A 13,346-nucleotide genomic window follows, 5' to 3' on the forward strand; every position below is an offset into this window, starting at 1 on the left:
AGTGAACAACATGGCGGACCGTGTGGGATTCTTGAGTGAACGTCTCTCCGCCATGTTGGATTTTTTTGAGGGGGTTAGTATTCTATTCTTACAAGTTAACATTGATTTCTCGTAAAAAATGCAATCATATCACGTTTATTTTACATGGTTAGTTACGGGGTGCAGGTCCCCGTGCACTTTGAACAGGGTGACGTCATCAGTTGCAGTCCGTATTCCTTTCCTATGTATCACTACGAATTTGTATGTTCAAGATTTTCGTGTACATTTTTAGGAACAGGTTTTGGAGAGCAGGCTGCCTTTCCTCGCCCGGTCTTTCCTTTGCCCAGAGCTGCAGTCTAATGAGCGAGTGGCGGCGTCTTCTTGCTCCGACGAGGGATAACGAGCCCGACTCTCAAAGCCCCCCCCCAGTGAAAAACTTTAAATCAGCCTTCAAAGAGCTGGGATCAGGCAACAACACGCAGCTATGCAATAGAGAGCAGCACCATGTAATGAAGAGTCATAAATATTTCCACCCAGAAGTGTTAAAGCTATTTTTTTCTCATTAGTGAGATGAATTTTTTGTTCCTCGTCTTGATTACAGTGCATGTGTGCTTTGAGGAGCTGAAACTGTGCGTGCAGATTAGGGCGATACAGCACAGCCGTATGCAAACCTGTAACTCACTATTTTGAAAAAGAACACCGTCTCACATCTTTCTTTTGATTGTTTGAAACAAATAGTCAGACGGGAACATCTGCGGGCTCAGATACCTGAACGGCATCCAATGACAAACCTTTTCCGATCACACAAACTCACTCAAAAAGGCGGCAGGACATATGCTCCATCACGGGAAGCCACGGGCGCTCTGCTGCCCCACACTCGACCGGCTGTGTGTGAAGCACCGCACCAGCGCCGGCTACCATATGGTCCGACTACTCAGCGGGCCAGACAGCGGTGGAAGCGTCGCCCCATGGATTTCACGCGGCGCTTCCTTCAGAGTCTGCTGCGCTTTGGGCTGAATGCCGTCTAGCAAACACAAGAGGCTTCTTGATTTTCTTTGTTAACTCGCTGAATCAACTCGATTGACTTTGTCGCCGTGAAGATAATTTACGGTTCTTGCGGCTTGTCTGTACTTTACTCTCCTGATTGCTGACGGTAAAGAGAAATGCATAAAAGGGGAGTAGCTTGAACCCTCGTGAGGTCGAGAACTGAGGTCTCACCAGTTCAAAACCACTAACTTCTGCCAATGCTCGAGTTGCACCACCACATCTCTGCTCCTATCCAGCCCACGGAGACAAAAGTGGGAATCAGGGCGAAGCAGTGGGATCGACCGGAACACGAACCAACGCACACTCACACCTGGTAGTGATGTGGGGCCACAGACGCTGAATAAAAGGTGGCAGAATTTTTACCCGCACAGCCTCAGCGCCACATGCTGTGACTTGCATAACCTCTACCCCTCGTATGCTCCCCTCGGCAAAAGCAGGAGAGGTGCCGCTCAATCTCACTTCCGGAGACATTGACGAGTACCGGAGGCCAGAGGGATCTCCATCTCCCTGACGGGCTCAGGTCTCAGGGCGGTGGAGGAAAAGACGGTTCTGCACAAGTAATGGGGGGTGACTGTTGGGAGCAGAGGCGAAGGGGAAAGAAATATTGTTGCTCTATATCAGAGATATGATAGAGGAGACACTGTGCAAAACTAATGGCCACTGGCCCGCCCGGTTAGTCCATGAAACATGGCCCCGATGGCTCACCTGCTGGCCCTGTCAATGCCCCCCCCCCCCTGTCAGGAGTGTCTGTTGGATGGCCCCATTTAAATGCATGGCAGCCCCTCTCACAGCCAGCATGAAGAAGATTAAAGGAGACTTCTTTTCTCTTAGATCCAGTCAAAGCAACATAAGCACAGCAGCCCAGAGAAGAAAAAGAAGAAGAAGAAGGAAACTTCAAGGAGTGAGTTTCATAATGGGGGTTCAAAAGCGATGTAAAATGCGTGTGGCTGTCTCTGCCTGCCTCCTGCCTCCGCCATGTGACTGGGCAGTAACCGCGTCACCTGGCGTCGTGGGTGTATCTGGAAATGTGGATCGCCTGTCGGCCGTCACGCTCGCAGCGGCGATAAGGAGAGACGCGGAGGCTCACTGCTGACTTCCACACGAGCCGGCGCTTCTGTTCACTGCTCTTCAAACACTTGAAACACTCTGACTTTGATTTCCTGTTGACATCCTGAATATTTATGGGCAGAAAATAAGGCGCCATGAGTGTTTCCAAGGATGCGTAAATCAAAAAAGGTAATCCTATGCATTTGCACTCTGATCAATATGTTGTATAAACAATGGATCAAATGATAATGGTGTAGTTCTCTTATCAACCCACAACTTTCCTGGTTTGCTCCAAAGGGCCGTTCCAGGTCACACCAGGTGGCTGGTCTCAGTTGAAGAGCTCAAAAATCCCAATACCTGAACCTAATACCATGTCACATCTAGTGAGTGCCCATTGGACACAGTGGTGAATCCCAGAGTTAAAACGCCGGAACATTCCCCTCAAGAGGTGGTAACAACGACGGCGAGTCAGCATTAGACTTAACACGAAGACACGTGGAACACTTTCCTACCACAATTGGTAAAATATGCCAATGTTGTGCTACAGTCTGCCTTGAAATAGTAGTAAAAAATATACATGATAAAATTTTAAAAGAATTTATTACTGTGAAAATGAATTCAGTTTGTAACCAGCCAAATCATATTCAACGACCATCTTTCCGGGATGCTGCAGACCTTGAAGAGCGACAGCTCTTTCCTTCAATGAGAAGCTGCGAATGGCTTCTGCATAGCAAGGAAGACCCCCCTCCCCACCCCCCCACCCCCTTTGGTGAATGGGACGGTTATTGATCTCTCTTAAGAAGCTCTTTGGTAAGAAGGCCTCAACCGGCAAAAAGACGGTGAGTGTGAACTCCTCCGCGGCTGCAAAGCGATGAGTAATAACGCGTGTGTGGGTGTGATCACGAAGCCAGCAGGCTGCCGATATCTGGAATTAATGATAGATGTACCTTGTGTGCCTCTAACTTTCCCAATCTTTCCCAGTATTAATAGATCCCGAAGGGCAGTGTGAGAGGAAGCAACAAAACCCCTCAGCAACCCCAAAGGTAAGGGGGTGGTCCAAGACGAAGACGTGTGAGAAGGGTGCCGGGCGGCAGGAGCGAAAGGTTCTGATTGTCCCATGATAATTGTTAGAAAGGTCAGTGTCCTTCTCGCCCGCCCGCACACACACACACACACACACACACACACACACACACGCCTCCTGCTGGGGTGCTCTTTACAGTGATGCGGCTGCCTTTAGAGAGTTTCCTAATAGGCTTCCTAAATACCACGGCATTGTGAGTCGAGGAGGGAAGAAATTAAAGGAAGAAAAGAAGGATCAGTGTGGACGGTAGACGGTTCCCATCGCCGGAATCCCGCTGATGCCCAGCGGGGATAAACGGTGCCTCCTGTGGCTGTACTCAAGTCAATGATGAGGTTCAAACTGTTGAAGACCAGTGAACTGCCGTGTAGAAAAAAGTCTGTGGCTAGAATTGGAAAACAAACAATTGTTATTTTCTGAGTCCAGGAGTAAATACTTCTTTAACATTCCACCAGGCAGTAGTTGTATTTTTCTGATTTGCTGCCGTGGCTAAAAGGCGCACGTGCATGCACACAACATCCTGTCCTCGGAATATTTCAGTGCGTTCTCCAAAGCAAGAGTGTGCAGTGCTTAAACATTTGTCACTTCTCAACGGACAGAACACAGTGAAACGGGGTCACAGAAGCCGGGGAACAGATGCTGCTTTATGGTCGCTCTGTTTCTGTGACATTTATGAAAGGATAATGCCATCTCCCTCGGAGGGGAAGATGCTGGCGAGGGAGGTTTGGATGATAACAGTTTTATCCAGATCGCCTCGTCAGACTGGCTCTGGTCATAACCTCAACAGAGTCAATGACGCGCGATTTTGTTTGGAAAAATAATAATATAAAATTGAGAATGTACGTGAACGTATGTGTAAGTGAATACTTGACTGCGTGTGGTCTGTTGCTTGATCAATCAAAGCAACGTCAAAAAGCTTCGACAGGTTTTAACATCAACAAGGGTAATGACTACTTTCATAAAGGTCAATGCATGTAAAAGAGTGGGCTTTATTTCAATAGTATGAGATCGATGCTGATTTGAATCAGCTGATGGAGCATCATTGCAGGGGAAGGAGAAAGCAGCCTGCTGCCAACCAGAAAAAAAAAATCGACACTATTGACGAGGTTGAAGGAACTCGAGGCTTTTGGGGAAACAGCCAACGCGGTTCTTCAATTGGCAGCCCAGTTTAGTACGCAGTGTAAGAGCGAGACACGCACGCCCACTAAAACGCATTCTATTACATCCCCAGCCGCCGAGTGCATGTCGAGGTCCGTCCATCTGTTGTGGATCCCTCGGCAGCGCATCTTTAAAGATGCATTCAGGCGGATGTTTTTTTTAAGCACCCCTCGCTTATTTTACCAACATTGTTCGCCCACCTTTATTTTTATGACATTGGGAATCTTGCTGTGTGCAGTTGCAACTTGGCGATCCTCCTCCGACCGAACTTTTTCTTTCCACCGCAAATTTACTTTGTCCGATCCGTTGTTTTCCAATTACGTCCCCGTCCCTGCCAGCAGGAAGTCGTCGGCTTCGGTTATGTGAACTCGCTCTGGGGGTCCGTAACCAGGGGCGATGTTTGACGCTTGGAACAGCATTCATACCCATTAAAAGAGGAAGGCGGGGGGAATTATCGTCCCGCGCAGATGATTGTGTTGCGTGGGATCGGTTCGGCCGCGCTTGCTGCGTGTGATGACATAACTGCAGCTGCACGCAGAGTGGGAGTCTCATCTTCCCTTTGGAAAAAGCTGTGGTTAAATCGATGGTGGATTGCACACGAAGCAGGATTCTACATCTCACCCTCGTTATCACTTAATCATTCCGCGTTGCGTTGTTACCTCACACCTGTGTTCAATGTTTGACCACCGTTCGAAAGCGCACGGCCGCGCACATGGGAACACACTCATGGTAATTGTCAGAAGCCGTCGGCTTTCCGCGCCGCGCTGCAATTAAGATGGAAGATGCTGAACTGAACCTCAAGGAGAAGATTACACCCACGGAGTGGGTGAATACTAGAGATGAGCACAACAATGGAAGCTAAATTGAACGGGACGCGGGGCAGCAGGGGGAGAAGGCTGCAGAATCAATGTCTGCCAGTGGCTGTCGTATTAGCCGTGATAGAAAAAAGGCTGCGGGCAGAAACTGGAAGTCGAGGCAGGACATTCTAATGATAAAGCGCTGGGTAATCGGACACAATGGATTCTGGGAAGGAGAGGCAATTTGTTGCCATGGATCCAAGAATTCACATATTGACCTGTTAAACATGCAACTAATGGATGATATATTTGGTTCATAACTGTGATGAAAACCCATTTGTTCTATTGTTTTAAACCAGAAGACATTGGAGTGATTGGAACAATGAACCATGGAGAAATGAATTGCTGCACTTGTAGCTTTGGCGCTGTACATAAACAGCACTCCATGGCTCAGTATTTCTTCTCCTAATGGACAGATGACAGTTGAAGCATTTATAGCTCAAAGCAAGTATATATATATATGCCTACAACCACACAAACAAACCGTAGGAGATCCTACTTTTGAGCGCTGGGGAATCGCACTCGTATCTGTCAGTAAGCCGGTTTCTGACAGGTTAAGAGCAATTTCTGCCAACTAGCTGTGACGTTGTAAAAGGAGACAACAGAAACTTGGCGAGGGCGTTTTGATGGATAGTAAACTGTCTTTTAACGGCCTTGGTGCACAGCGCCGTGGCATTTAGGTTAAGTATTCTGTATTCTGTGGAGTTACGAATAAATTAACAGTCACAAGCCTGAGCAGCTCTCATGGATACGAGTACGCTTAGCATAGCATAGCATACAAACTGATTCTGGAAAAAATAAGTGATTTTGCAACAGAAGAACGTTTTTTTTTGGACACACTGAATCAATTACTTCATTTCGCTACATTTACAATCAACGTTAATATAAAAAACACCAATGGATAAACACGTTTTATGGTTACCGCCGTGGCAAGACGTTTATTAGTGAAATAACTACTAACTATCAGACTCTGAGAAGCCATTTTCTGGAATGGACTTACTATCAGCAGATTAAATGTCACAGGCAGCCACACTATAATGGACGATTGCAAAATGTCAAAAACTGAAGATGCGTAGACCTTTTTGTCAACCTTCTTAGGTTCAACAATTTGCTGATTTTAGTGTTGCTTTCTCCTCCGCCTCAGGAGCCACAACCTTAACACCAAAGAAAACTTTGAAAAATATTTAGGTGAGAAAGAAAAAAAAGGTTAAATTCCCCCCGCGAGGCCTCGGTTGGGTTGATCCTGCAGCACATTCCTCTCCTGCTCTCAAGTCTCCTCCTGCCGTCTTCATTCAGGAGAAATAACTTCCCATTCTTTGAAATGGAAAACTGTTGCTGAAGGCTTTTAGAGTGCACTTAATATTCATTTGAACTGGAACAAGCAATTCTGTTGCTGTAGGCGGGCGCTGGTGACAAAGCTATTTTCCCCCTCGCAGTACATATTCACATAATTCCCTCCACAAACCTCCGAGGGAACAGTTTCAGCATCAAACTATAGAACGTTGGTGATGCACATTTTTGCTGCTCGTGTTCTGTAGGACAATCATGCCTCCGACTCCTGAATCCTTGTGGATATCATTTAAAATGAGTCGTAGCTTCTCTTCAGCAAGTTTACGTCTCTTCAGTGGGCCGATTGATAGTGGGGGTCCTCCCCATGCAGCTGGGGTGCTTTTTAGGTTCCACCTACCTTGTACAATGAGGTAGACCTGTGAGGTCTTGGACTGCTGCTTGGTCTGTATGGAACAGATGTACGGACCCTCGTCAAACACATCCACCTACGGACAGCCCAAGAGACGAGCACATTTTAAGTTGATTTCAGTCAAAATTTATTTTCATGAAAGGATGAGTTCTTCTGACTTAAAATGATGAAGGAAGTGATCGAGCTGCCGAGAGGTCCTTCAAAAAATGTAATCAACAACTTGGTGTTATAGTGGATGACAGAGTAATGATAAGAACAAAAACAACACAGTGGGTTATGCAATACAGTTTTTTTTTGGTGTGATTCAAATTCAGGAAGATACACATATTCATTTTCGGCCAATGGCTAAATGAATAATTGGACATAGCTGTCATATAAGAGCACAGGACTGGTTTAAGATTTCCCACCCTTGCTCGTGCTTCCTCCGGCTTCTTTTAGTGAGCACACAAGCTCTTGTCTCCCTAAGATGTAAAATATTCCTTTAAGGATAAAGTGATGCTAGTAGGTTTGTTTATTCATCTCGTCATGGGTTGAAGGCTATAAAAGCCCTTCGAAATAGTGCATAAAGTACACTCCCCCTTACAACCTGTTGCATGAATAAATAAATGGATGAATATTGGAAAATAACAACTCCAGGGTCTTAAAAGTCAAAAGAGCTTATTAATGTAATGTCTCATGATTTCTGAATAGGCTCCTTGGAACAAAAATCTGTTTCCTATTTCTAAATGCAGCTCACCATAACCCAGTTAATGATGATTCAAAATAAAAGTATATATATAAAAGAGGGTCCAGTTTGTAGGTGAATTACCTTCTGAATGCGCAGGCTGTACTCCAGCTGTCCCTTGGTGACCAGGTCTACCCTGGGGTCCAGGGACCACTTGTCCTGGCCGGCAAAGATGATGTTGGACCGGTTGAGCCAGGCCGCCTTTGACACTTTGTCGTCCACGTAACACCTGCAGGCACAGCGGGAAACCAGTGAGTCAACGGTTCTGACGAAGGGATCCGGAGCGAGAAGCCTTGAAAAGAAAGAGCGCGTAACGTCGCTCATTTCACAACATGTTATCTAGAAATGTGGGGTTTTGTCGATAGGAAATAAACAAAAAACAGCAATGAAGGGATCTGACAGAGAAGCTGTATGAAAGAGGCGTTTATGAGAGTTTAAGGCACAATTATTTTAAAACAACAGGGCCCAGCCGGGTATATTTCAACGCAACTCATCCGTGTTGTGTTTGTCAGTGCTGAGCAGAAAGGATGTTCCAGAGTCAGTTAAGCTAAACACACAACTCAGCACTCCCACTTTCTGGGGCCTTAAAAGAAAAGCTAAAGATTTATATTTCCCATCGTCGATTCATCCCTTTTCACTCATTGACTTTGACTCTAATAGCGATCGCATTGCTGAGGACGAGAAAGGACGCCGGCGCCTCCTCGTTTACTCCTTGTTGCGCGCTGTCAGAACATTACGCCGAGTAAGCTCGAGCTAAGACATCTCGGGGCGGGAGGGAGGGAAGGGGGGGACGGGGGCCGAGCGTCTGCCTCCTGAATAAATGTAACCGCGGGGAGACGTCGGAATCAATGAGAACGGACATCAGCTGTAATGCGAGACGACATCGGGAGCATCGAGGGGGGAGAAGGGGGGGTTGGGGGGAGATAGCAAGGCCTCTGGCAGGTGACCCCGGGCGATTGCAGTCACCCCGGCCTGCTGAGTCCCTGTTGATGCTCCTTTCCTTTAGTCCAGATGACTCGCTGTGTTGGTTCGCTCGCTTTGACATCAAACCTCTACCTTGCCGGCATGAGGAGCTGTTGCCTTCTGCTATGTTGGGGACAATCGATTGCTATCGACAGTTCAGAGACTGCTGAACTGAGTGAGTAATGAGATTATTCATGCATTAATATGTTAATGATCTAGACTGTAAACTGAGTTGGTAATTGAAAGAGGCAGCCATTGTAATAGAATTCAGCTCAGAAAAATAGAAAGAATGAAAAATGTCACAAAGCGGTAGAACAATATCAAACGGAATAATAAATAGAACTGCAAACCAGTTGTAAAGAGGCTTATTTGAGGCACTTGTTTCTTGTTCCTCTGAGTTTGTATCCCTATGGTTGAATGCACTTATTGTAAGTCGCTTTGGATAAAAGCGTCTGCTAAATGACGTGTAATGTAACGTAATGTAAAGAGGCCATCGCGGTGACGCGCTTTCCGAAAGGGATCTTCCCTGCCATGAAACCTGGAAAGGGCTCTGCTACGATGGATCCTGATCCCGTCTCTCAAGATCTCTGGGAAAAAAGTTTGCAGTGCATGAAGGAATATGGTGAGGTACTAGAAGAACCCTTCGCACTGAAGGATGCACCCAATTCTCCCCCCTGTGTCAGTGAGTCAAGCAGTTTTAAGGGTTAATTGCACTCACACTGCGAGAGCATCCTGTGAGCCCTCAGATAAATACAGGTGTCTGGGACCGTTAATCGTCCAAATGTTCCTAACTGTATTACGTCGTCTCAGCACTCCCCATTTAAGTCAAGGAAGTAGATCTCAAACACTTTCATCACCCCTTCCCTTCCCCACTGGCATCTCATCACTTTGCACTTCAACACTTCAACACTTCTCACTACCAGTGTTTTCTCTCCTGCCTCTATTCCTGCTTTCTGCTTCACTCCCATGTAAGTTCCTGCCCACCTTTCCATCAGCACGGGGAAAAGTGGACAGCGTGAAATAGAAATCACAGGATCTATTCTGGATCTAATCTGGACCTCAGATCGGGTTGCCCTCCGCTTGGGTTTGGTCTTCCCCAGAAAGTACCCAAAGCCTCTGCAGAGTCCTGACGGTGCAGAAAACAGAGCGTGCTCAGTAGTGGTCCTCGGGGGCCGACGCTCCGCTTGACCAGAATCAGAAAGAAGAGCCCGTCTGCCCCCCAGCTGGAAAACCAGGTACATTCAACAAGTCGCTTTCACGGAACTCGATGTGATTGGAATAGCGAGCCACGGTTCAACGAGTTGCAATGAGAAGCCGGCGCGTTTTACCGGCTGCAGCCCTCGCAATGATGCGGCATCGCAGCGGTGTTATTTAGCCAGAATGGCTTCATTCATTGGAATCTTTGGCTAGATAAATAAATAAATTGGCCCCTTTTTGATCACAACGGCATCCCCATGTTTGCAGTACTCAGCCAAATCCTCTCCAAGCCCATAATCCGCTGCAGAATACACAGTCTCAGTTTAAACAAAAGCACATTTTTACTCATGCATGTAAATAAAAAGCCCCGCTAAATGCTGTTTTTTTACTCGGTGTACAAAGTGGCGTTGTGTATGGGTCCCGGGGGCCATCTTTACCCGAGGTCAGCTCGAGATGGACGCCTGGTTCGGTGTTACCGTGAGTTTTGTTGACGGAGGCTTTCTTTCTACCCCGCTGTGCTGAGCCAATACGGACGGGGTTGACAGGAGGCTCTGTGACAGAGCTGCTGAGCTGGGCTTGTGTTGACAGGAAGGCCGAATGGATCCCTGCTCCGGGGGGCTAGCCGTGGGGGAGGACCGAGGAGCGGGCACAGCCGGAGGGGGAAACTGTAATGAGACCAACGACGTGCCGGGGCCTGACGGAGGACCCCCCTCTCCCCCACAGTACCCCAATTCTCCTCCTCCCACCTCCCCCTTTCTCTCTTTTTCCTCCTCCTGGTTGTGCTCGTTTTGCGATCTGCTCGCCCCCCCCTCCCCCGCCCCCTCTTCGACATTCTGCCTCCATCGTATTCCCCTCTCCTCAGCTTCGGTTCCTCTTAGCCTCATAAATGCTGGGCTTCCTGCCTCACTGAAGACTGTGCGCATGCATGTGGATTTCAGTGTGAGTTGGAGAAAATGCTCCGTCTGTCAAACAGAGAAAATCTCAAGTCAAACAACTTGTTTCAACAATCAATAAGGAAACTCTGCCTCGCTGCAACCGGGTGGGCAAGATCCATTTCGCAGGGGGACCAGCGGACAGAGATGGGAGACAGAGAGATTTCCAATTGGACAAACCAACAGAGAGAGAGAGAGAGAGAGAGAGAGAGAGAGAGAGAGATGTGGCCTAGATTTAAAGAAACGGGAAGAAAGAAGAGAACAGAAACGTAAGCCATGAGCAGAGCTAAAGCTGCATACTAAATCAAAGAGAGGTCATTCCTTTAAAGGCCTCAAAGCAGTTTCTCGCCCCAGATATCTTCTTTCCAGTAGGGGCTGTTCATCCGCTTGGCTCGAGGGGGCATGAAAAAACGAAGCATTCGTTGAAATAACTGTTCAAGCGCCGTAGGATTGACCTTTCGCCTTTTTTATATTGGACAGACAGGAAGTGAAAGCTACGCAATTAAGCAATTGACACTCAAAGCGAGTTGCTGTACCAAGTGGAATCCCAGAAACACAAACATTGCACGAGGTGGATGTATTGTGGCCGCGATGCATATGTGTAGGGTTACGTCACCCTGTGTTGTGTTAAACGGCAACAAAATGGTCAAATTAAAATGAGGTATTTGCAAAATGGTGTTAACACGAGTGGCCAACAGCTCACACGAATTATTCTAAATGCAGGTGCAAAGGTAGTTTTGCGAATGTCTCTTTGAAGGTTTAATGAATCATTAAAAAAAGGATGTGTGAAACGGTTTCCTTTGATTAATAAGGATCTTAAACAGAGCTGTTATAAAACAGGAAGAAAACATTCTGTGGACACTAAAGAGACCCTCGTCTTGAAAAGGAAAGACACCTACAGAGAGACCTGACATCTGCCCCAACACTCCTGAAGGGAAACCTTGGATCCAAATCCCCATTCATGTCATAGAATGAGAAAAGACTTGAAGGAACCTTTGTTCCACTAGATTTCTCTTCTCTTCTTCAAAGTCCAGAGATCCTCATAGAACCCTCGCATCTCGGTTGGCACGCCGGTTGAGGGGAGTGCGGGGGGGTGGGGGGGGGGGGGAATTATCCTTTAAATACGGTTACAAACAACTTCGGAATGTGCTTGATTCCGATGGCGTGAGATCAATCTACATCCGTGCGAGTCGCGCCGCGTATTTCCAAGTTCCTGAAGCCTCTCCAAGAAGACGCCGCGAAGTAGACGGCTTTACATCTCCACGGCAACCGTCGCGTTGGCATGGAGAGGAGAGCAGAGGCCTGACGTGCACTGCTGCAGAGAGCGACATGTGACTGCTGATCACAGCTCGCGCTTGTACGCGTGAGCGCTTCTCATGCGGCCCAAAAAGGCGATTGCGACGGCTCCCCAGTTTCCGCTTCCCTTTCTCTGCGTTGTGTCCTTGAGCCGGGTTGGGGGATAACTGCAACAGTACTGTATCCTTTGTGGATGTGCACCAAAGAAATGATGTCTTGCACGGCATCGCATGAGGATATCGCCGCGATGCGTGTCGCTGCAGATGAATCTTAACCCAACTGCCTCGTTCTAACCCTCTGAAATGAAATGCGGCATCATAAATTCCGTCTGAAATGAAATGGGCTCATTTGAATTGGTTGGGATTGATGTGTTGTGGGAAAGCTTCTAATGCTGTATAAAGTAAAACTACAGGGAAAGCCACAACAACATCGATTGGACTCCAATCCAATATAGCTGCAGCAAAGCCCCGAAAGTCGCACCAAGACGAATCAGGAGCTTTGCTTTTCCTTTTCTTACCCGTAGTCTTCTTCATCTTATGAGATGAAACTCCCGACAGGAAGAAGTGTCAATAGCTGAACCGGTTGAATCAGAGCGTTTCGGGTTGTTTCATCAAAATTTGCCGTTTGAGAATTGGCTTTTCTAGCCTTTGCGACAGCAATCAGCATTCCTCCCTCGCAGGCTAATCTTTGAAAGCGCAGCCTTTATTAAGTGGTGGTGAGAGACGCCGGCCAACGCTGCCTCCACGATGTGCAGCGCGTGGGTGGACTGCGAAGGTTAGCCGGCAGCGGTACCGCGGTCGCCGCATCCAACGCGCCGCCGACAGGTGTCCCGTCGTCTGAGGAGGCCACAAAGGTCTTCTGTGGTTTGTGTATGTATGTATATATATATATATATATATATATATATATATATTTATATATATATATATATATATATATATATATCAAATAGCACTTCCTGTATTATTTTACACCAGGAAACATCAGGATCAGGATTCTTTTTCCAGTCATTGTTGCCCCTGTTGAAGCTCAGGAGAGAATCTTGTCATAAACAGCTGCTCTGTATGAAAAGTGTCTCATAACTCAAATATTCAAATTCATTTGAAATAAAAAGGGAAAACCTCTCAAAAGCTTTGAAACCTATTGTGCATAAAAGAGTACTATATGGAAACTGCAGGCTATATAACTACGTGACAACCTGGCTTCCAATCCAAGTATACATCTATACATCTGACCTCCATGATCAGAGCAACGGTTGAAACCTTTACCATTTCTGTGAGGACGCGGTTTAATCTGATCAAACTGATAGTGACAGAAAAACCCAACAATTGTCACTAGATTCCAATTTAAATCACTGAACTGTTTC

At 46.9% G+C, this 13,346-nt stretch overlaps 1 protein-coding gene across 2 annotated transcripts in view; it reads right to left on the bottom strand.

Annotated features, from left to right (window-relative positions):
* Positions 1 to 13,346, bottom strand: part of lsamp (limbic system associated membrane protein) — a 298,199-nt gene that overhangs the window by 29,855 nt on the left and 254,998 nt on the right. For both annotated transcript variants that reach the window (XM_040188937.2, XM_040188929.2), the window contains 2 exons: positions 7,677 to 7,821; positions 6,857 to 6,944 (listed from right to left, as the gene is read on the bottom strand). In XM_040188937.2, the coding sequence (XP_040044871.1) occupies positions 6,857 to 6,944; positions 7,677 to 7,821 (233 nt within the window). The remainder of the gene's footprint in view (positions 1 to 6,856; positions 6,945 to 7,676; positions 7,822 to 13,346) is intronic.

This window comes from Gasterosteus aculeatus, chromosome 1 (genome assembly GCF_964276395.1).
Source record: "Gasterosteus aculeatus chromosome 1, fGasAcu3.hap1.1, whole genome shotgun sequence".
NCBI lineage: Eukaryota > Metazoa > Chordata > Actinopteri > Perciformes > Gasterosteidae > Gasterosteus > Gasterosteus aculeatus.